The following is a 23,637-nucleotide window of genomic DNA, read 5'->3' on the forward strand; positions in this document are numbered from 1 at the left end:
GTCTGTGTCTCAAATAATATCTCTGCAAGTCATATCAAGGCAGGTGTTTGTGTTTTGAAAGTTTTGTTAACAGGTCAGGTCACTGGCATGGTGTGCTGAGCAGAAAGATAACTTCTCTGCTTGGTGACATGACGTGTCCACATATTGAATAAACTGACAAATCATCAGGATCGAGGGGAGGCACCTTCTGTAGAGATCTAGCTACATTCTTAGAAAACTTTTGTTTGGCTATAAAACTGGGTTTTAGGGAAATTAGACTACGTCCAGCCTTCATGAACTGACCAGCCTATGTGTAATCAAGGAAGTGAAGATTGAACCCAGAGACTCTGTAAACTGCACATTTCTTGACGTATTGTAATAAAGTGAAGTTAAACTGAGAACTTGGACGTCTCCTGCTCATCCTTCCCCATCAAACGATCAGCGAAATAGAGAAATAGGTGAGGATTGTGTGTTGGAGTCAGATAATTTAATTTTAAAGATTTCCTCAATGTATTTCTGAACACATAGTTAAAACCTCCAGCCTTGGAACATATTTTTTTCTCAGCCATGGACTGTGTTCTCAGGAGTATGCCAGTATTTGCTTGTGTCAAATGTTTAGACAGGGGGTGTCATTTGAAAAACATATATTCTAGTAATTTTTTGCACAGTCTATAATTATAAGGCTATCAATGCTTTTTTTTTTTTAATTGTTGTTTCAAATAAGGTGCAAGAGGTCTCTGAAAATATTGCACATTTTCACACATCTAATTCAGTTTTTGTAAAATACAAGTTAAATGTGTACCCTCTTTGTTCTCTCTGTTAGCTCGCATATGAAACAACAACAACTCACCTTTTTGGGATTGCACCTTTAGTCAGACTTTTTGGTAGATGACCGAATAATCTTAAAAAATGTTTAAAAACGTACACTTAGAATCTACACCTAAAGTTTAATTAACTCTTTAAGTTTGTTTTTTTGTGAGGATGATGAAATGTCTGCCATGAAAATGTATACTATCAATCTCATTTCCTAATTAGCAAAATTCTAAAAATTCCATACACATGTAATAAAAAAAACTGCACCAAATCCAAAGCTGGGAAAGTTAGAGCCTTATATAAAATTTTTTTACTTGCAATGTATTTAATTATGTTGCCCTTTTTTGCCTTTTGATTTATTTTGTTTTATTATTATGTTTTCCTTTATTTATTTATTCTATTCTTTGTTTCAAGCTTACATTTTCTTGTTACGTTTTGAATGGTAAACCTATTCTAAGTTTCTTTGTGTAAATAAAGTTTAAAACATACATATACGGTCAATCTGGTCGTGGCTAGCTCACATATACCAGCTGGCCAGATAAGAGTTGAAATGTTAAAATGAAATAAAAAAGAAGAAAGTGTTATGAGTTTTGAAGAATATGGAGTAAATTAATTTACAATGACATATGTAGTAGTAGTAGAAGTAGAAATACCAGCTCTGCCCCAGTTGTAGTTTTATTCATTCAAGCTGTAGTTTTCTTCTGTTCTCACACTTTTAAACTTTATAAAAGACATGAAGGTTTAAATTCTTTATGGCAAGTGTTGTAGTGGATGAACCCAGGGAACACTTTTCAAGAGAATAAAACACATTTATTGTGTTATAACGACACAAACACACAAGTTTGCAGTTCTTTAAAACAATTAATTACAGTTCCTTCTGCTTCCAGTTGGCTGAATAATTGTCTGACTCCAGTTACAGCGACATGTAAAGAAGTTAGTCCCCAGACCATCTCTTCCACACATATCTGTCTTCTAATCATACTGTAATGCCCCCGAGGCCGAATATTTGTCATATTTAATCTAGATCTTTAAGAATTTCGAGACAATTTTGCATTAAACAAAGAGTAATTAAATGAAGGCCATTATTAAAATAACTTTTACTTGTCCCCTACATTTCTACGGGGGAGAAACTGTCCTGTCACTTCAAAATCCACTTTTATTGTCTTCCTTAAAGGCACACATAGGCTGCTTTGAGCATAAACTTATCAACAGTTAAATATCACATAGTCATAGAATTAAACTTGTGCCACTGTCTATTATCAAGTAAAATAAAAGGATTTTGTCTTTTGAAAAAGGCTGATGTAAAGACAATTTAAAGGGGTAAAGATAATTTTGCATAAAGCGGGTAAATTAAATGTTAGGCCAGGATGACAACATGAACACAAATGTGAATAAATAGCTAACATACCGTCAGCATGTTGATGTTTTTGCTGCACAAAATCCCTTCCTAGAATAAACAGGCAAGAAACATTTAGGATTTAGTGTACATTGTGACAGATTACACCAGCTTAATGCATGAACAAATGGCAGCTTGTGAGAAAAAAGTAACTTTCTTTAACGGCTGCTGGTTTACAGTATGTCCAGCAATGCGATGTGTAAAATGCCTCTGCAGCAGAAGAAAGAAACTCAATATTTTAGTTTCCTTCTGAACCCAGCAAGTACATTCGCTCAAATCTAAAGCAAATCAATAACATGAGACATAACAGATGATGGCTAACACATTTTATAAGAGTCACAACTACTGATTGTTTGCATGGCAGATGAAAGTATTATAAAAATATTTTTTACAGCATCTACTTTATGACATGCTCTATTTGCAATAGTGAAAATGGGTTTTCATCAATGATGCATAACTTGTTACATTCATACAGAGGAGCTAAATCTATCAAGATCAATAAGGCATAGAAGTATTTACAATGAAGCTTATTTCGTTTCCTGTTTTCCTTTTTTGGTTGATTGATTTTGTTGCACATGCAGAGGTGTTTATGATACTTAGGCTCCCAGTTCTAAGCCTCAGCATGCACAGTAAAGGTAAACAGAGAGATTTGAGATACATAGGATCAGAAAACGACCTCATAATCTGACCACAAAGAACTTCTGCCATGAGAAAAAGAGGCTTTCTTCTTCACTCAGAAGCGGACACAGCCACCAGTTTCTTCTGGGCTGTCAAAGTCGCTTCCTTCGCACAGGGACTCCTTCAAGAAGGAAAAAAAGAGAGAATGTCACTGACATTTGCAAATTAATGACTTACAGAAGCAAATCCTATTCGTGGAAACTAACAGCTTCCCAGGAGTCTTAAATTCCTCCTTGAAGAATTAGGTCATTATGTGAAGTGTGGTAAAACAGCCACATTAGCGGAGACTCTTCATTATGAAGAAGTGATTAATTATTAACCACATTCTGACCCTGCAAATCACCGGCTCACCATTTTAATCTGGTGCACTTCATTTAATGCAATAAAAAGGAAATCAATACTAAAATAGGGTTAGATTTTCTACATCATTTTCCCATTTTGAAATATATCAACGTGTCTTAACTATCATCAAAGCCTTTTACAGAAGTCGATTCCCCTTCCGCAGTCATTTATTAAGCCACTAAAGTGTCTGATAGTGTTCTTGATAAGGCCGCTGAGATAAAATAAAGCCGGCTGCAGCTTTCATTTTAAATAAAGTGCTAAGGTAATGGAAGGTTAGAGAAACACAAAGAACGAAAACAATAAAAATGCACCACTGTGACAACATATTGGCATGGGTTACAATGACATGAGTTGAATTGTGGGAAAGAAAATGAAGGGCTGGCTACATGTACTGAATCGCCAAAATACTCACAGGCAACCGCTTCCTATCCGAGGCTGTAAAACAGGTGAGGAGGAAGACAGAGAGACAGAGAGAGAGATAGAGAGAGATAGATAGAGAGAGAGAGAGAGAGAGAGAGAGAGAGAGACAGAGATAGAGATGTGGAGAGGGGCTGAAGCACTGTACCCACAGGGCAAGGCCAACAAATACACAACACGTACAAATATGAATATGCATTCCTAAAATTCAAATCTGTCATTGTGGATTATGTTTTTTTTAATTGCTTTGAAAAAAAAGTTATCAAATAGGATTCAGTTTAAAAAAAAAAAAGACTCATCATTGTAGATTTATGTGCAGCTATTAACCCTCTAAAACCCAACCACTGATTTTACTGATGTTGATTTTTTTTCTTCTCCTATTTCAACTTTTTTTGCCTCTGATCAAGAGTACAATGTGTTTTTTTCTTTCTTTTTATTTTTTATTTGGAACACTGCAAATTTGTGCAACAACAGTTCAGAGTCTTTTTGGTTACAACTATCACCACTTTAATTACTTTTAAAGTACATAGATTATTATGCATTGATGACTCAATTAGTTCAAAATATGTATGATAAAAATATTTTTAATGGACATAACACTGTTTAATACATCGCAATAAAAAGCAGGTACATTTATAATTGTTCCATGATTTTCTTTTTTATGACCTTGCAAAACTGTTTTTTTTACATCAGTCCTCTGATAATTTCGTCATAATTAGACATTGAACTTTTTTTGAACATTATAATGATTTATTATGTCTTAGTACTCTACTCGTATTTGGTGAATGACAGCCATTGAACCCTACCCTGTTGCCTTATTGTAACACTTAAAGAAAATGTACTAAGTATAACGTGTTAGATAATTTATCTTGTTTTAAGAGTTAATTTTCTTATTTTAAGCGTTCAACATGCTTATTTCTAGATTTAACAATCTTAATTTAAGAAATCTTGTCAAGTGAAATTATCTGTCCATCCAGCAAGATAATTTCCCTCAGATTTAGTGTTTTTATCTTGTTTTTAGACACACCTTTTTTTGCAGTGTATGGAATACATTATTATTAACACTGAACGTAACATGTTAATGTTGGACTTTGTTGTAAGCTAATGCTAGCCCGCTAATGTTAGCATGCTAGCGTTCGCCCACTCATCTTAGCACGCTAGCTCGCCCGTATCAATCACATTGCAGTTAAACAAATCAAATAAATGAAAGATACACATTTTAGTTCGTCTCTCTCAACGGCACTGAGTTGGTCTTGTTGGTCTGATAGCCCCGCCCCCAGCCCCTGACGTAGCAGTTCGCGGTTCAAGACTAGCAAAGACTTGGTGCCGCTGGGGAACCAGTTTTCATGGTCGGGAGCTGGCTCTTTGGTGGTGGAAAACCAAAGAAATTCGCAATTGGGCACCAGCTCTGGTCGAAAAGGGGTAAATAAAACAGTTTAGGGTCTGAAGAGTTGGGATATGTACATTGAGTCAGAAATAGCTACTACTAGAAAGTTTCAAAAAGATGTTGCAATTTTGCAATGTTGGGCCTTAGAGGGTTAATACAGTACATGTAACAAAATACAGTACAGAATGTCTTTGATGTTTGTGTGTCTTTTGTATCCCGTCAAGGCTAACTAAAGAAAAGTAGACATGCTGTTCTGCATATTCAAGCTGGAGACAGCCCAGTGGTGAAGCAGAGATCATGCAAACATAAAAAGAGACTTCATTCAACATCCAGAACAGAACATGCCCTGAGAGAGAAAGGTAGATAGAGAGATGGATTGTGTGTACGTCGTTTTCAACACAGACACTGAATCATCGAGAGAATCCAACAGTAAGGCGAGGGAATGCCAAACACAGGGTTACAACTGTGGCGGGAGGTGACTGATTACAGTTGACGGTGACTGGTTTAGAGGGCGAGCCTGGAACTTTGGCACTAACTTGGCTTTGCCGTCCCTCGGGCATCAGAGCTGACGGGGTGGGGGCGAGCGGGAGCCAGGGCTGGTTGCCCGCGCTGTAGAGCCTGGGACGCTTGACCTGGTCGTGACTGGACAAGGGAGTGTAACTATTCCGCCGATGTATGAGAGTAGAGTCCTTCGGGATTTTACCCTGGTAGGAGATGAAATACCCAAAGGAAAGAGATCAGGGAACATACAAACACCCAGGGAGGACGGGGAACTACTGGCCACACACTCCACGTGGATCCACAGCCACAGGTTAGACAACTGAAGCTGTATTTTAGTGACGTTTTTAAAAATGTTATCCCACCACACAACACAAAACATTAATAACAGGTAGGAGTAAAGCTCTGATAGAACAGGACTAAAAGAGCAACACCTGCTCCGATCAAGATAGTTACTTAAAGCTTTAACACCAGCAGTATAAATACTGTACACAGGCCCAATCCCAATCTCCACCCAGCCCTCACGAGCTGAGCTGACTTTGCCTGGTAAGTGCTTGAGTGCAAGAGGCTGATACAAATAGTATAAATAGGAATGGGAAAGCACCTTGCCCTGACATATTATGTTACCTTTACAATGCCAAAACTATTTTTCTGCAATTGGATGCAATTCCATTGTACAAACTGCAGAGAAACACCCTTATTGACAATATACCTAGCAAGGCTATACTGCTTCTTCATACTCTAGGGCTCTAGTTTGTGGTTGTAAAGTTTCATGAGGCTGTGATAATCCTAGAGGTCACAGCAGTTCAAGTTTCAAGAAATACTACTGGAGACTAACCTCATCACACATCTTTGGATCCACAAGAATCTCAGCTTTCCAGTCATACCCAATTTATGCAACTCAAAAACTGTTTAGTGACCCCAGTATGCAAAAAGATTCAACACCATTTGAGAATAGGCGGATATAAGCACATTTACTGTGCATGCAAAAAGGGCACTTTTTTGTGTTTTTTTGTCAAAAACTGCATGGGATTAATAAAGAGTGTGTATGCCTGTAAAGGGGAGACTTGTAGGTACCGATAGAACCCATTTTCAGTCAGATATATTGAGGTCAGAATTTTAGCATAACTCTGGAGTGTTATTTCACCTCCTTTTCCAACAACATATTGCAACATAATCTTGAATCCTAAGGCCTTATCATTTCATGTGAGTGACAGTATCTGGGATTGCCGGAGCTCCTAAGGGACCGTCTGCCTGATTTATTGTTTTCTAGGCTCTTGTATTACAGAGTGGATGAGAGATTATTGTGAGATGACCCAAAACAGCATTATGAAGCAACATTAAACCAAATGGTTGATGAATAAACCAGGTGTGTAAAATAACCAATATGCTTGGAATCATCTGATTTCATGTATTTTTATGCATCTTAAATACTTGTTAATGTAATGTGTTCAAGTCTTCCTTGTTTTTTTTTTTAGATTTTAGGATCGTAGTACCATGAATTTTGGGTTATTTCATATAGGGCTCACAATGTCTGCAAGAGAGCCCTCATGCACTTAATGTTTGGACAGTGAGACAGTCCTAAGTCCTCATGCACTTACCGGAAAAATGTCTCACATGTAAGTCTGTGAGTGTGGACTTTGGGGCTGAGCTATACTCTTAATATCAGGATGCAACCAGAACAATGATAACGATTAGATCAGCCAAGCAAGGTAGCACTATCAGCCATTGTCTCCATCAAGGTAACATAACAACAACAACTGACGTAACATTCATTAGCTCGCAGCTCAAGCCAGACTGATTAATTAAGTTAAAGATAAAAGGAGCATACTGTAACAAAACAGGGATAGGGAAAAGGGAGTCAAGGCAGCAAAAACTTCACAGGGATAAAGTGCACTCAACCAGCAGACACAACAAACAACAAACCTGTTTGGATTAGATGTTGAGATTTTGCTTGTAAATTATTAGCTATTATAGTGTAAGTAAACAATAAACATAATCTGCATATATGATCACAATTGAAGCTTTAATTCATAACAGCTGTGATGATTCAGCTAGACGCAGAGTCACTTACAAGAGGTCGGTCTCGATGTGTGTTCACTGCCTCCACGTTAAGATAAAACATTTCCACTTTGCAACCTACAAGACAAAAGATAGAAAACGTTTAAATAAAACATGCACATTAAAGTTGCAGCATTGAGATCTAAAGTAAAGACCTACCATATGCAACAGGGGTCAGCTTGAGTATTGTGTGCAGCGGACATTTCATGTATGGGAGATCTTCTATAGGATGAAGAAGAGTTTACAAATTTATAGGGATGAGCAAGTTTTATAAACATAACAAATTTAAGACTTTTTAAGACCATAATGAATACAATTTAAGAACCATTTCACATCCATACTGGCAAAAAAGTACAAAAGACATGAAGGAAAATCAGAGGCCCAGAATTACTTGCAAAGTATATGCATTTATTCACAGCTCTTTCACATTGGAATAAAAAATGCTTAACCTAACTAAAAACACCAGAAGCCTCTCTATTGTGAACTAATATTTGTTTAGAACTCAAAAATCGAAACATTAAAAAGCGAGACTGAAGTCTATGCATTTGTTTTAAATAAAAGTAACGTTAATACATCCTAAAGACCTTTCAAAATCGTATTCAAGACATTTTAGGATAATTTTAGACATTTTAAGGCCTTAAACTCAAATCAGGGGCGCAGATGGGATTTTTGAATTGGGGGGGACGAAGCTCTCAGCAAATGTTTTCAACTCAATGAGTTATTTTTCCACTCCATGCCTTAACCAAAATATGTTTAATTTAAACATTTTTAAATAAACTGTAGTGTAAACAACAACCAACATATTAACATAAATAAATGGAAGTTTGTGCATGAAATTTCCAGTGCAGCCAAACAAATTTACTGACTTGAAGCTGACTCAAGGAAAGACCCAAAAACATCTTTCCTCCTTTCATTACCCTGAAAATACTGCTGGGCAATTTCTTGTCTATACAGTCTGTCAGGCCTTTAGGACCAGTGTTTCCCACAAGATTTCCTGAGACTATGATGGGGGGACCCAAACAAAGTAGGGAGGTCTGGGGGCATACTCCCCCGTAGAACATTTTTGCCCTAAAAGCCTAAATTTGGTGCCTCCCGCACATTCTAATGCCACTATTCCATCTTAATCATTGCATATTTTAATGAATTATTGTAAAGTAGAATAAGGATCAGGATCACTTTGAATCTGGGAGGGACATATCCCCCTCGTCCCTAGTGCCATCTGCGCGCATGACTCAAATTATTGGATTTTAGACGTTTTAAGACTTTTTAAGACCCCGTGGATACCCTGAGTACATGCTCTTTACTGGATACTTGTTTCTTCTAAATTCTCAGCTCAACCCTAGAGATTTTGTATATGTATAAATAAGTTTGTGTTTGTGTTTATCTGACCTGCACCCTTGTCCAGGAAGTAAGCGAGCAGACAGCGCATCACAGCCTGGTGGCAGATGACCAACACGTTGCCCTGTCTCTCCAACTCCATGATCACCGGCTCCAAACGCTGGACAAGGTCTTGGTAGGACTGGAGAAAGAGAAAAAACTACCTTAACCCATAAGAACCCATGGTGACACCCATGTAACAAACACCTTCAATCTTCTATAATCTCCCATATTCAGCTTTATGCTTCACCTTCACTCATTAAATCCCTAAGCGACACATACTCAACACCCTGGTGGTGGTCATGTGACAAGAAGTGACTTCTCCAAAATGTGGCTGTGACTGGAAACAGAAATGTGAAAAAGTGACTAATTTCAAAAAGCTTATTTTTTGTTACAAGGCTAAGTTAAAACCCATTTAACAATTCTAATCCATTAATAAGGTGTCCTTTATTGCAGTATACCTTGATTGTTTGCTTTTACTCTTCCTGTAAGTCGCTTTGGATAAAAGCGTCTGCTAAATGACTAAATGTAAATGTAAATGTAATGTTTTAACTTCTTCTGACCACATTTCCTGATCAAATTAAAGTCACAATTTTGATATATGTTATGGAGAAGCAAACAAAAAGGCAAATGGTTATTTGTTTTTATTTATTATTGATTTATCCTTATTTTGTTACTTAAAAACAAATCTGAAAAATAATTAGTTGTTGATGTAAAGAAAAAGGCAACTTTGTGTTTCTGTGAGCAGTAAATGTGCTCTATGTGGTCCACTTGGTCTGTTGTGTAACCCCATAATTTTCGTTTAAGGATAACTGGGTCTGGGTTCTTACGGGTTAACAACACTGCAGAAGAAACAAAAAGAACTTGGAAACAAAAGTAAGGAGGCAGCGTGTGGGTCACCTCTCCTCCTGGGTAGCGGTAGTGGTACTTGTCCTGGTCCCTCAGAGCGAACTCCTCTGGGAATGTGTTCTCGATCATCTCGTAAGTCATCTCTTCACACACGCCCTGGACCAAGATAACAGAGCTTTAATCTTAATGTCTAAAGCAAAAGCTGCCCAGAAAACATCACTGCAGGATTTTAATACAGTGAACATAGAGATTATAGAAAGACAAAGAACTAAACTTCCAAGTATGAACATGTAAAGCTAAAACAATTTAGTCGATTTACAGAAAATGAATCAGCAAGATGTCATTTAACTGCATTGTGTTCTTTTAATACTTATTTACCTGTAACAGAATTTTTTTTTTTACAGTTAGGCATTAGTATTTTAGTTGAGTAAAGGATCTGAATAATTTCTCAACCACTGGTAACTTTACTTTTGTTTATTTAATTAATTTATTTTGTATTCCTCCCTTATTATATACCACCTAGTGGTTTTCATTTTTTTATATGCATTATTTATGAAAATATTATTATTCTTTATACTTTATTTATTTATTTTTCCCACTTACACACACAAAATGTATGCCACTAATTTAAGTTAAACTAACTGCATAATATTATTGCAATTATGACTATTATATCATCATTTTTTGTCTTTTTACTGTATTTTCTTAATTTTCTTGAATATTTTATCCCTGTTTCTGTCACGATTGTACCTGTAAAGTCACTACTATTTAAACCAATTAAAAAACAACAAAAAGGAAGCCTCTGTTTCCACGCATTATTCCAAATATCTCAGAAAAAATCCAAAATATTGTTTCTCTTTATCTTAACCTGAGCTCTGTGAATCGGTTATTATTAAATGTTGATGATGATGTTGAGGGTACTGACAGCATCAATCTCGTTGAGTATCTTCCACTGTTCGTAAGGGACTCCCAGCTCCTCCGCTGTCTGGATGGTTCTTCTCAGTTGGCTTGTCCAAACCTTCAAATCTGACAGTTTGTGCTCCTCAATGAACTCTCGCAGAGCGCTGGCGTACTGAGAGAGACAGAGAAAGGAATCCAATCATCTGTCCATCCATCATTAATTCCTGTCTGCTTCATTAGATTCATGTTCAACCGACGGAGACAAGTAAATGTGAAATGGATTTAATGTGATAAAGGCCATGACTCAGGTGTTCATAGTACTGAAGTTAAGTACATCTTATCCCACTGAGCTGATCTCCCCGAGAGGAGTTTGTAATTTGGTTTTCAGAAGCCGCTGGCTTTGCAGTTCATAAAACGAGGATAATGAAAAGACAACCTGTTTCCCTCGAGGAGAAAGTTCCGAGTCTCCTCCGATGCGGCCTTCGACGTTGTGGTTGCTCTCTCCGTGCCGACACAGGTAGATGGAGTGGGAGTGCACGTGGATGTTCATGAGGTAGTAGACGATCTTGCTCTGGATGTAATCCTGCACCCGGTTTACCAGGAAGCGCCGGCCCACGTTCATCACCTTGATGAAAGACGTGTCCCTGCAGGCACCAAAGAACCAAGAAGCTGAGTCAAATGATTAACTGACACCATCTAGTGCTTTCACCCTGAACTGCAACTGTAGTTCTACCAAATGATTTGCAAGATGCAAACACATTTCTACGCTTCCATTCCAGATTAAGTTTTACATGAATAATCTTGTAATAATATAATAATACATTTTATTTGTAAAGCACTTTTCATAAAGAAATCTCAACGTGCTACAGAAACCAGAAACAAAAAACAAAAGACTAAGAGAAAACTTGGACACATTAAAATCAGCAATAGATAAAAAGACACAGGTAATAAAGTACATTATTAAGAGATGAAGGTGCATGAATGTGGATGTTTTGTGGCCTGTTTTAAGATGCTGTAAACGACATTCAGAACATAAATATAGCAGCAAACAATTATGTTATCATGTAAAGATATAGTGGATTAATGACATCCTGAACAGAGAATGAAGCCATAGCCATAGGAGGCTATGTGTGTGTTGTAATAGTGGATGGGAAACTAGATAGAGCAGTGGAGGCGGACCCTGTTAATTCCTATGAAAGTTGCTCAGTGGTGCATGAATGTGGATGTTTTGTATGACTGGATATGGGGCTGCTGCTCAGCCTTGCAGCCATATTTTCCCAGTGGCCACATGTGATATTGTAACAAAAAAATCCCCCCCAGTTACAGTTAAAACTGTTGACGGACATCTTGAACTTTAAACAAGGTCGATAATTACTTTTTCTGGTATGATTTTTTTATTCGCAAAGGCTTTATATTTGTAAAACTGTAAGAAAAAGTGTTTCTGAGCTGAAACTTGCAGGCGGGGCTATGCTATGCTGCATAATGTGGAAGTAAAAATATTTAGGCGTAAGAAATTGTCTTGGACTGAATAGGTGCCATCTTTGGGTCAAGTTTCCAGTTGTTATAATACATCCATGTGCATAAAGCCTAAAAAGCTCATCTTCCTTGTATAAAATGACTTTTATGGATCTTCCATACAGCATGTGCACCAGAGAACTTCCTGCAGCCGAGCTGGCTCCCTTCCAGTCTGCCTCTCAGCTAAGTTTAACGGGGATGAAATTATATAATCATGCAGCTCTTCTAGACTTTCTGAATGTTATCGGACCAAATGGATTAAATTCTGATCATGAAACAACTAATTTACCTTCTTTAAACTATTAAAAAAAAACACAAGCAATAAAACTGTGTGACACTCCAAGTCTGTCTGAAAGATGACACTGGACTCTCACACAACCACTTATTTATACTTATTTATTTTTAATATGTACATGTGTTTGTTGTAGAGTTGTTCTTGGATAGTTTGTTCTTCTATATTTATAAATACTTTTCTATAGTTTGTATGGTGTGCTTGGTGTTTTAAATGTTTGCTGTTGCTGTCCAACACTCCCTCCTTCCCAATGTCAGTCAATGGGAAAAAGTCTTTATGTCCCTGAAGTTTGAATTCCACAGTTCAGCCACTAATGTATGTCAAATTCAAATTTAAATTCAAAGCCCAGCGCTCTTCCTGGGGGGTTGGTTGTAATCCGAACTGTTCTCTGTTTGATAGCAGGTCCAGCCACACTAGCATATAAATGCATGTGAGCTGCACGGGCTGTTAAAAAGTGACACTAAGGGTCACCTACTAAGTGTCTGTATGTGATAAATTGGGAATGAGTTCAAGAGCTGTGTGGGGGCCAATCTGGCTCAGAATCTGAACCATAAATCTGCTCTGAATGTCATGTACAGCACTTTTAATAAAGATGCATAAATAGAAGCAGTGCAAGTTGATGTTCTTACTTGTCGTAATCATCAGGATCTAACGGTTGGTAAGTAACCTTGTAGCACTCGATCCGTTTCAGGAAGTCATCCATTACTCTCTCTCTGTGCCTCTCGGGGTAGTCTGGACTGGACACTTTCACTTCCTGTTACAGGTATTCAGAACATTCAAACAATGTGAGCAGGCACTGCCCCTCTGACATAACACTGTAGATAGTCTAAATATTAATAGATTGTGTGTTCGACCCAGACAGAGTCACGGTCAGACCTGTGAGTCTCGCTGGTGACATACCAGAATATTAGCAGCGATGACCTCCGGGTCGTCACACACCGACTCCACGAAGAACACCTGTCGGAAAGAGGGCGGCTCTCAGGGTCAGCGTGTGCCAGAGCTTTCTTAAATCACCTCTGTGTCACACTATCAGCTGTTTCCTCCTCAGAGACTTAAGGCACCATGTGGGGCTTTCTTATAAACAAACTGTTATATTTACATTCACTTCACACATTCTCTTTCCAAAATTAGCTGTTTGTATTCTTGACACCCAAATGCTAAGTTCACTCCTTTCCTCATGAAACATTTGCAAAGTTTAGATTAGTTTATTCAAGTTATTTTTATTAGGGACTATGACAAAAATACATTAATCTCGAGAGAAAAGATGCTATGTACCTGATTTAGCTACTCACTATTTAGCATCTGTAGTTTCTGGTGCCTTTTTGAATATCTTTAAACCTGCATGAGCCATGTTTCCATTAAAGTCGAAGCCAATTTGAAGAGAAATTTTGCATGAAAGAAAATGCGAATTAGGGCAGTTTCCATCAACTGGTTTAGACAAATAAACAAAACTGCAGTAACAAACTTTGGTCAAAAGATGGCAGTGTAATGTATTGTAATCCGTCTGTAAACAGTACAAGAAGTAGAGAGAAAACAAAAATAAAAAGAGGTTGCTAATCAGACAACGAGATAAAATGGGGTTGAGATAACGGAAACAGCTTCTTCTTCTTTTGTTTTTTCCGACAGAGCGTAAACAGCTGATCAGTCCAGTGAGTAAAGTGCACGCTACGTCTGAACTTATTCGGAAAAAAGCCTTTCCATTTTTCGTTTTAGCACATTAACTATTTTTCGAAAAAAGACAAAAACCACCTCAAGCGAGCAAAAAATACTTTGCACATTTTTTGTGCAAGTTTTATTAAATTTTGGTGTTTCCAACAACCTTTTCTCATGCAAATCTTCAAAAGGTGCATTGATGGAATTACGACTATTGTTTGAGCCCATAAGCTTATATGTTGTTGCATAACTAAAAAAACAATTGCAAATCCCCAACACATACATGCAAAAAATATACACCTATTATTTATTTGGCCAATCTTACCTTAAATGAATTCTCCTTCACAAAGGCTAGAATGAGGTCTCTCCGTTCTCTTGTTGTGTTTGTTGCATCAAACACCTGATAAAAAGGAGCACAAGAGAGGGAAAGTATTCATCAAGTATAATGTATGTGTGTTTTCTCTGGTAAAATGTTTGAAGGACAGTTTAGGATTAAGGCTGTCCTAATGCCAGATGCATTTCTGTTCCAGATTTTTTTTTTAGCTTTTGGAAATGAGTCAACATTGCGATTCAGACAGCGAGACAGATGAACAGAACGGCAGAGAAGACTGACCGCAATCTGACCTCCCTCTGCTGTCAGGTACGCCTTCACATCCTGCAGAGCAACCAGAGCACACTGCCTGCGGGAGACAGAGAGAAAACATGAAAACACTTCTGTCTGACAGCCTCCGTTTGCTCTCATTCACTAAAATCCACAGTCATTGCAATTACAAAAGCGCATGTAACGCCTATTATTTGCAAATGTCATGGAAAATGTCACAAATCAGAAAGTATTACTAGTGTTGTAGGGATCAAATAGACATTTATTCTCAGTGCTTTTTTGTTATTTGTTTAGTCTTTGTCTTTCTCATGAAGTAGACTGTTTTTTGCATAAGGAATATCAATGGTATCTGGGTTAAAAGGTGAGTTATCTCAATCACAAAAACATATTTCCCACCTCCTCCTACTGCAGGGACTGTTTCCAGTTTTATGTGCTGAGCTTGTGACAAATCCACCTCTGAGATTTCTGCTGCCACCCCAATAAAACTGAGGGGTATAAAATTTGATTTGTGCTGCTCAAAGCACTAACAAACACCTTTAGACAAACTCAGCAGCAATATATTTTTCAACAAACGATGTCTGAGTTACACACTTGATAAGCCAAACCCTGTAAAGAATGTCACTGTAAAATACTGTCAGCAGAGATGCCAGCTTTTTACTGTTATGTCACCGTGCATCTACTGTGATTTATTTCAACAGTATATTACTGCATATTGGACAGTACATACAACACTAGGGTAACTGTGCTTTTAAGGTAAATTTACAGTATATGCCAGCATGTTAATGTTTATTTACTAAAGGTTATAAAACACACAGGAAAATGAAGATTCAATAAAATATTGCTGGTGATACATCCAATCATTTGTAAAGCTGATTTTGTAATCATAACTGGAACATTTGTATTACAAAAGAACTGTATTAGAGGGCACTCAAGGGGAAATAAGTAGTTGTTTATAGGGTTTTCCTCTTTAAAAAAAAATCAAATTTCTGCCACTGATGCTTCTGGGCACTGATTTCAATAATTCTTTTAACTAATTTTAACTAATTGTATTCAACATTCTTTTAATGTTTTATGTAAAGCACTTTGAATGTTCTTGTTGCTGAATTGCACAATAAGATAAACTTGCCTTGCCTTAATGCTAAGCTAACAGGCTACTGGCAGTTGCCTATAAAGCTACACAGTTGCTTATAAAGTTAAACCTCTTTCCATGAAAGGATCATTGTGACAATGTGATTTATTCTTGACAGATAGTGTATATCTTCTCAAAACTGCATTAGTCAATCTCTTCATACACAACATATCACAATGAAAATGAAACCACAATTAACAGAGGATTGTGTCTGACAACAAAATGATTGCAACTTACAGGCGACCGCTTATTACATAAATAGTTATATACAAGCAGAAAGCATCCAACAAGGGACAAACAAGTGAAGAAGTACATTTCCAAAACTGTTGGTCTATTACTTCCTCTTATCTATTACTATTACTTAACTCAGGGGGATTTTTTGGGGACAATCCCACCCATCTGGCCACCGCTTTGCATCTAACACTCAGCAGTGGAACTATTCCTTTAACCCCACCCAGCTGATTCTTCCAATAGCAGAGAGACAAACTCTCTCCAGTGTCAGTGTGACCCAGGTTGTTGGATACCGATGCAGCACCCTGGATCCTAACGGGCATGTGTCAGCTTCAGAGTGACAGCGGCAGCCTGTTTAATATCTAGGTCACAATTCAGCACTGGGAGCACAGACTGTCGAGAGCCTGTCGCATTTTCATGACAGCCGTGAACGATAAACCCCATTTCAATTGGCACTGCTGGATAAGACCAAGAAGGAAAGAGAGGGGGGCTGTTATATTCTTTGCTCTGCATCTTTTCGGAGAAATCAGCAGTGATTTCATGTTGATCTGAATCCAAACGAGAATCTGGTGGTGCTACTTTGTCATGTGAGTGCACATTAAGTATAGATCAATGCCAGTTTAAGGTACTATTAACACTGTGCTGCTGACCCCGACTGAGTATCGACTGTTGGCCCAAAAACAGCTTAGTCACTGATGCAGCAGTGCAGGCTGCAGAATACCAAACAGATTCATGTTGACTGGGGGAAACGTTACACTCAGATGGTAGAGATGCTGCAGCTTCCCTTACTCATAGGCAGATAATGCCCTATGTAATGACTGAAGAGCACATGACGACCTCATCTGTTAAAGTGGAACTTACTTTCGTATTTTCATGGCTTCCTCATTGTCGTGGCGGAAGAAATCGTAGGACTTATAAGCTCTGACAGCCTCTCTGCGGTACACGCCCAGGTTAAACACTGCAAAATGAACAAATGACATAAACGCTGAAGTTTTTTGTAAGCAAGAGATTCTAACATACATTTCAATGCACAGGTCATTTCATGTCAGATGAGGTTTGTTCACATACAACAATACAAAGAACGTTGAGATCATCATTGCAAACAGTTTGAAGCTTTTAATAACTCCCTCAGCAAGCACTATGAATTACTGGCAAATACATATTTGTTACTTTCTTTGTGAAAAAACAACAAATTCTCCGCCAGATATTGATAAGGTTGTTTGAATATCCTTAAGATAAAATAAAAAAATGTTTCAATAAAATAAACCTTTTTTTAAATACCCATTTTATAGTTTTGGAGTAGTTAAGGGACACCGATAACACGACAAACAAAATACTCTTTTGCTGAAATGATCTCAGGATGAGGTGTTTGGTATGTTATACAGGTGTGGCTGACAAGTGATTTTCATACTTATGGCATAAAGCATATCCTAGTTATTGATATTCAAACATAACATGGTATAGACGAGGACCAACGAATCTTTTTTGAGGAGACTGTCTTTTACGTTTTGTAGTTAGTGGCGCCCTCGAGTGGTCGTGGTAATTATGAAAGACGTCAAGACGTAAATGAGCTACAGAGTGTAGAAGAAAACAGGAAAGCTATTAAATAAAGTATAAAGAATGATAAAGTCCACTTAGGGAGGGATGGGTGGTGGATGGGTCAAACAAACGTTCATGTCTCATGTGAAAACAAAATTAAACAATCTTATTTGAATATATGAACATATATATGGTCGTACGGTTTGAAGGGTCTTTGTTTTTCTGTGCATGTTTGAACTGAGGTTGTAGACAGAACGAATTTGGGAAAAACCCTTCAGAGGTGAGATGGAGGTGAATTGGCCTGAGCCGGTGACTTCTAATTTAAGGCTCACAATAACCTCTCACAAAGAAATAGAAGGTGTATATTATACTTTTCCTGAATATACAGAGTCTATTAAGTATTGCAGTTGTTGGTTTTTTGGGTCCCTGATGTCCCTTGATCCTAAAGGGATCAAATAAACTAAAATAGTTTAGGCAAAATTTGTGGGAAAATGCGTGTAATTTATGGTTTAAAGAGGTCATGTGACCTCTGTGTTTGTCAGAAAGATACAGCGTTGGGCTTAAATGAAAGCCATGGACGCCCCATTTACAATGATACCAAACAACCATACATAATATATTAAAAAATTGGAAAATTATAGCCATTTCTAATATTGGGCGATTAATCAATCATTATGCGAATTAATTAATAATTATGACTAAACTGTAACTTTTACAGCTTGACATCCGGCAGAAATGGATTCAGCACAAAAAATACCATAGTAAACAACCAAGAAAAGGTTACAGCCCTGTCTATTGTACTTTGGCCACATGTTAAACAAGCACATTTACAGAAGCAAGAAGATTTCAAATGAAGCATCATACAGTCCATGCATTTTGGCCTTACAGTTCTCCTCTTATTAACTTTTTAATTTGGATAGGTTATAGGTGAAAATTATATAAATAAAGACGCGGATGTTAAAAGGTTAAACCTGATAAATACAGTGCTCATCTTGCCTATATTGAAGACAAGATGGCCATATGGATTATAATTTGTAATATGTGCAATGAGATTTTTTTTTCTTGAATATAGAGTTAACAGGATAAATTGAAAGATACACAGAAAGAAAGAAGGGTCGTTGTCACACGTCATGTTCTACCTTTAGTTGGGACTCCGATCCAGTTGAGGTATCGTGTGAGTTTCTTTGACATGTACGTCTTCCCTCTCGCAGGCAAGCCGATCATTACGATCACCGTTGGAGAGTTTGTCATATAGGAGGCCCATGCTGCACACGAGACAAGAGAGGTTTGTAAAGAATGTGACAGTAACAAGCGCAGCGTTTTACCCAAAGTTTACCCACATTTTTTAACTCTTATCGGGCAGAAAAAATGCCTGTGATGTGCAGAATAGACCCTTGGAGACTTGGCAAGCTGCTGGAATTCGCAGCATAGTGTAAGAATGCAGTGATCCCATTGCAAATCATGAAAAAAATATGCTGACCTCAGGAAAAAAATGCTTTGATACATGGATGGCGATATTTCCCCAGTTGCATAACTTTTCTGCCCGTCAAGTCACAGAGACTGAAGGGAAATGACACAAAGTTTAAGGTGTTTAAAACCAAAAAGATTTAGAGCTTTTGAGGAAAGATTCAGTGCTGGAGCCCCGGAAGCCGACCCCTTCTACTGCCCTGGATTAAGACAATATAATAACTAGGCCATCAGTGTTTTGGACAAAAATAATTGTCTGTTTTTAGACACAAATACCATCAGTGGACTGAAAACATTCGACGCTGGAGCCCAGGAAGCTGACCCTCTGCTCCGCCTCTGATTAGGACAAAATAATAACTAGGCCATGAGTGCACTGGACAAAAATAATTGTCTCTTTAGAGACAAATATCATAAGTGGACTGGGATCAAAGACAGGATCCGAAGAAATTAGAGAAAGAAACGTCCTGAGAGGACCAGTGAAAATCACAGAAGGTGTCACATTCTTTCTCTTCGCCTACAGAGATTCACCTTTTAATTTCTGTCTTTTGCAAGTTGGACTCAGTGTCCCGGAGAGAGGTGACTTTTTATGACGTCAATCCAGAGAGAACAATGCCAGGCTTTATGTTTCACCTTAGTGCACCTGTAGACTCTTAGAGCAGTCATGCAGAAAAGCCTTTTCGTATCTAATTATTGTGGGAAACCTCACTTACAGCACTTCTTCTCGTTCACTCTCTGGTCTGTTTTCTTGGCTTCAACAGAGTTTGTGGAGCCGTTTTCCATCGGAGTGCTCGACATGTTGAAAGTCTTGTTGTTGAGTCAAAATCTCTCTGTCTTTCTCTCAGAAGGGCATTGTCAGAGCTGCTCTGAAACAGAGGAGGCAGACAAATGTAATCAGTGGTGGAAGAAGTATTCAGATCATTTACTGCAGAAAAAAACATGAATACCACACTGTGAAAATACTTTACTACAAGTAAAAGTTATTATGATATATGTGTTTTTGGATCAATATTACTGCTGGATTAATGTGCATGTTGCATTTTACAACTAAGGTTGTGCTAATTTTAACAACTTTAACTACTTTTGGGCAGGGCCAAATTAACACTTTGCTGTACCCTGGGCAACAATATTCAAGACCCCAGAATCACCATAATCTGGCAAAATATAGAATAAATTACAGTAATATACAGTTTATATACGCAATACAACAATAACTAACTGTCATCAAGAGCGTTTTCATGTACAGATGTGCAAACGCTCATAGAACTACAAATGCACCACAATGTCCAAACAAAACGCATCAGCATCAGTATAATCTGGCAAAATTCACCCACTACATAGATAATAATAAAAATAATAAGAATAATAACACATTTTATTGGGAAGGCCTTCTTGGCACTCAAGGACACCGTACAAAAAGATAGAAAAAGATAGGGAAGGAATTGTCCTCAATTTTCACAAAAAAATAAGTAAGCAACCACTTTCAAAGCATCCAATATTTATTTAACAGCACCTATTCCCAGCAGCACAAATGTATTGAATTGATAGAGCCATCACAGAGAAAGACAAGACACAAACAAATATCAAGAATCTAGAATCAAGTAGCATTTTGGTCCTCAGCTCATTTTAAACAGAAATCACCCTGTCACCTCAAAATTCATTTTTGAGTAACGGCTCCGATGGACCGTTTCATATATAAGCAAGAGATAACCAGATATTTGGCTTGTGCCCACACTTCCCCTGGCCCTTTAGAGGTCGTGGGCCCCTGGGCAATTGCCCAGTTGCCCATATGGTTAATCTGGCCTTGCTTTTGGGTAGTTTAATTTACAGCAATGCATCATTTTCAATAAGATGTTTTTAGCTTTGTGACTTTTTTTTGCAGCTGACCCAAGAGGGTTTTGAAATAGTTTATTTAGCTTAAGTAGTAGGAGAATTTTCTCAACACATAAAGGAACTCTTTATCACAAACATTCAAAATCAATGAGCGAGTGGTGTAAAAAATATTCAGATCCCTTCAGTAAAAGTATTAATACCACACTGTGAAATCACTCCGCTGCAAGTAAAATTCCTGCATTCAAAATTTACTGAAGTACAAAAGTATCGGCATCATAATAATATATGTAATATAATATATAATAATAATGTACTTAAAGTATCAAAAGTAAAAGTACTCATTATGCAGAATGGACCGACTCAGATTGTTTTATAAATTCTAAATATATCATTGGATTATTATTACTATTGATGCATTTATGTTAGCAGTGTTTTACTATCGTTAAGGCAGCGCAGTATCATTTTAATTGATCATATTTTTTTATGTTAAATCTGGACCTGAAAAGTAATTAAAGCTGTCAGCTAAATGATAGAGTGGAGTAAAAAGTACAATATTTGCCTCTAAAATGTAGTTAAGTAGAAGTATAAAGTTACATGTGTGGAAATACTCAAGTAAAGTACAAGTATCTCAAAATTGTACTTAAGTACAGTACTTGATAAATGTACCTAGTTACATTTCACCACTGCAACTGTGACACATGCACATTAAGGACAACAGCAAAATTTATAGTTTTGTGGTTTTTTGTCACTTTAAACTTTTCCCCTTATTAAAACTGTTTTTTAAAAACATTGTTCATTGCATTAATTACATTGTGAGGATAATACTGCAGTTAATAACCTTTAAGTTTTACATCAATCCCCAGGAAGTATTACAACTCTCTCCAGTTTTTAAGTAGGTTGAGACAACGAAACTCTTAGTATTTGATATAACTCACATAATCTATGATTTTGTAGTAGACATCCAAGTACAAGAGAGAATTGGGGACAGATAGGAGAAAAAAATAATGAGAGGAGGATTTTTTTCCATTATGCAGTTCGAGAAAAAGGTTGAAATGATGAGAATACAGTCAACTTTTTGTGTTATTTCACAGATTTGTCATTTCCGTGTCAATAATTCATAAGAGGACCGTTGATATCAGAAAAAAATCTATCCAAACAGTTGGGAAGACTGCAAGCTACAACCTGATTTTCATCAATGTTATAAAATGATAAGAAACAACCACAATATTTAAGGTTGTAGTAGAACTAAAATCCTCCTATACATAAATGAGATTGTGAAGTCATGTGTCATTCTTGGTAGTAGCTACTAAAACTATTGTTTTGGGAAAATCTACTTTTATGTCATTTATGTGAATCTTTTAGACATATGTTAGTCGTATGGAGTAAAATCAGGTTGTATCTTGCAGTCTACTCTACCAAACTCAAAAGTGGACTTTATTCTCGAAGTACATAACTAATTTTCTCATATTTTTTTCCTCCTACCTGGTCCTAATCCTCTCCCGTATCCAGGTGAGTTTTACTTAGTACTTACTAGACGAATATTGGTACCTTGCATCAAGGTTTGAGAGATTAATCACGAATAACCACTGAGCTGCTGATGTTCAAACAAAAAATGTTACTGTCAGTCTCCCCAGTAGTGGAGTAAATGTAGTTACAATCCACCACAGCATGTTTTAGAGGTTTATGACTTCCGTGCATCTCTGAAAGAACAGAATCTTGCACACAAATTTCTCTAAAAATGTTATCGATTTTCTCCCTGTATCCCTGGTAACATAAACCAGAGGAGCAGAGGATGAAAACGCCACATCATCTCTTAAAGGAAGAGAAAAACCCGCTTGGCTACATGAGCTGTATTTTCATAAAGCCGCATATGAGCAAGCCATGATTCCTCTGACCGAGGTCACTGAGTTTATGCGACATGATTTTTTTCATTTTTTTTTTTTTTTTTTCATTTTTACATTAGTCACCGCACACGCGTTTCTAACAGCATCTCATTCATATTATATCTTTACCTGGTTAGTGAGGAAACGATGCCGGACCGAAAGCCGGTAAAACCCCGGAGGTCTCTCGATGAGCCGGACCGAGAGTTTGCGCCCCGCCGCTGCGGCTGGAGGAGCCCGTCTGGTCGGCCTGTCCTTGGTGCTGAGGTGCCTCCTCGGTCGGCTGGTGTCCTTCCAAGCTGGAGGTGTGCCTCTACGTCATATTTCACCCCTTACCGTAACGTTCATAATAGACCATACGTCAACTCACTCTTAGTACCAATAATGCAGAAAGCCCTCTGAACAAAACATTACAGTAAAAGCGTGTTTCCACTACAGCCCAATACCCTGAATGAGGCGGGTCTCACTCGCCGAAACGCCTCTAATTTGAATATCAGCCGTCGGGAGCATTTTTTTACCGGACTTTTTTCGGCCCTGTAGAAGAGCAGAGTCGTTTTTCTCCCCTGAAAAAAGCCTGGTTACTGATTGGATAGAACACTAAGCAGGATGTGACGTACTGGGCGCCACAACAATAGACCATTTGTAAAAGCCGGTGAAGCACTGTTGCCAACTTAGCTACTTTGTTTCTGTTGTTACAGGCTCAACCTGTTACTGTAACTTAATTATGTGGGAGGGGCTAGGGTTTACATGGCTACGTCAGCAGGGCATTCTGGGAAGGTGTGTGTATTGTTTATCCGGGTTCT

The 23,637-nt window shown here is 37.7% G+C and overlaps 1 protein-coding gene across 6 annotated transcripts; it reads right to left on the bottom strand.

Moving 5' to 3' along the window:
• Positions 1–1,580: 1,580 nt before the first annotated feature.
• On the bottom strand, positions 1,581–23,099 carry pfkfb2b (6-phosphofructo-2-kinase/fructose-2,6-biphosphatase 2b). Of its 6 annotated transcripts, none has more exons than XM_059329506.1 (17): positions 22,967–23,099; positions 19,835–19,987; positions 18,797–18,922; positions 16,980–17,076; positions 14,771–14,837; positions 14,483–14,557; positions 13,405–13,461; positions 13,134–13,258; positions 11,134–11,341; positions 10,723–10,869; positions 9,849–9,953; positions 8,961–9,090; positions 7,731–7,793; positions 7,585–7,649; positions 5,549–5,716; positions 3,621–3,643; positions 1,581–2,987 (listed from the first exon to the last, which is right to left on the bottom strand). In XM_059329506.1, the coding sequence occupies exons 2-17, from the start codon at positions 19,917–19,919 to the stop codon at positions 2,918–2,920; spliced, it is 1,611 nt and encodes a 536-aa protein (XP_059185489.1). In that variant the 5' UTR covers positions 19,920–19,987; positions 22,967–23,099; the 3' UTR covers positions 1,581–2,917. The 6 variants fall into 6 exon arrangements, with proteins under 6 accessions (XP_059185489.1, XP_059185491.1, XP_059185490.1 ...); XM_059329508.1 differs by having other exon boundaries at positions 19,835–19,982; positions 22,967–23,088; XM_059329507.1 differs by lacking the exon at positions 22,967–23,099 and adding an exon at positions 22,486–22,620.
• Between the last annotated feature and the right edge of the window lie 538 nt (positions 23,100–23,637).

This window comes from Centropristis striata, chromosome 3, assembly GCF_030273125.1.
Source record: "Centropristis striata isolate RG_2023a ecotype Rhode Island chromosome 3, C.striata_1.0, whole genome shotgun sequence".
Lineage (NCBI taxonomy): Eukaryota > Metazoa > Chordata > Actinopteri > Perciformes > Serranidae > Centropristis > Centropristis striata.

Bases quoted from the DNA above. Each gene is read 5' to 3' on its own strand.
- pfkfb2b (XM_059329506.1), bottom strand. From the start codon at position 19,919: ATGTCGAGCACTCCGATGGAAAACGGCTCCACAAACTCTGTTGAAGCC. The intron at 13,462-14,482 runs GTAAGATTGGCC...TCTTTCCGACAG, and splicing joins TGAAGGAGAATTCATTTAAG to GTGTTCTTCGTGGAGTCGGT. The intron at 7,650-7,730 runs GTAGGTCTTTAC...TTTGTCTTGTAG, and splicing joins GCTGACCCCTGTTGCATATG to GTTGCAAAGTGGAAATGTTT.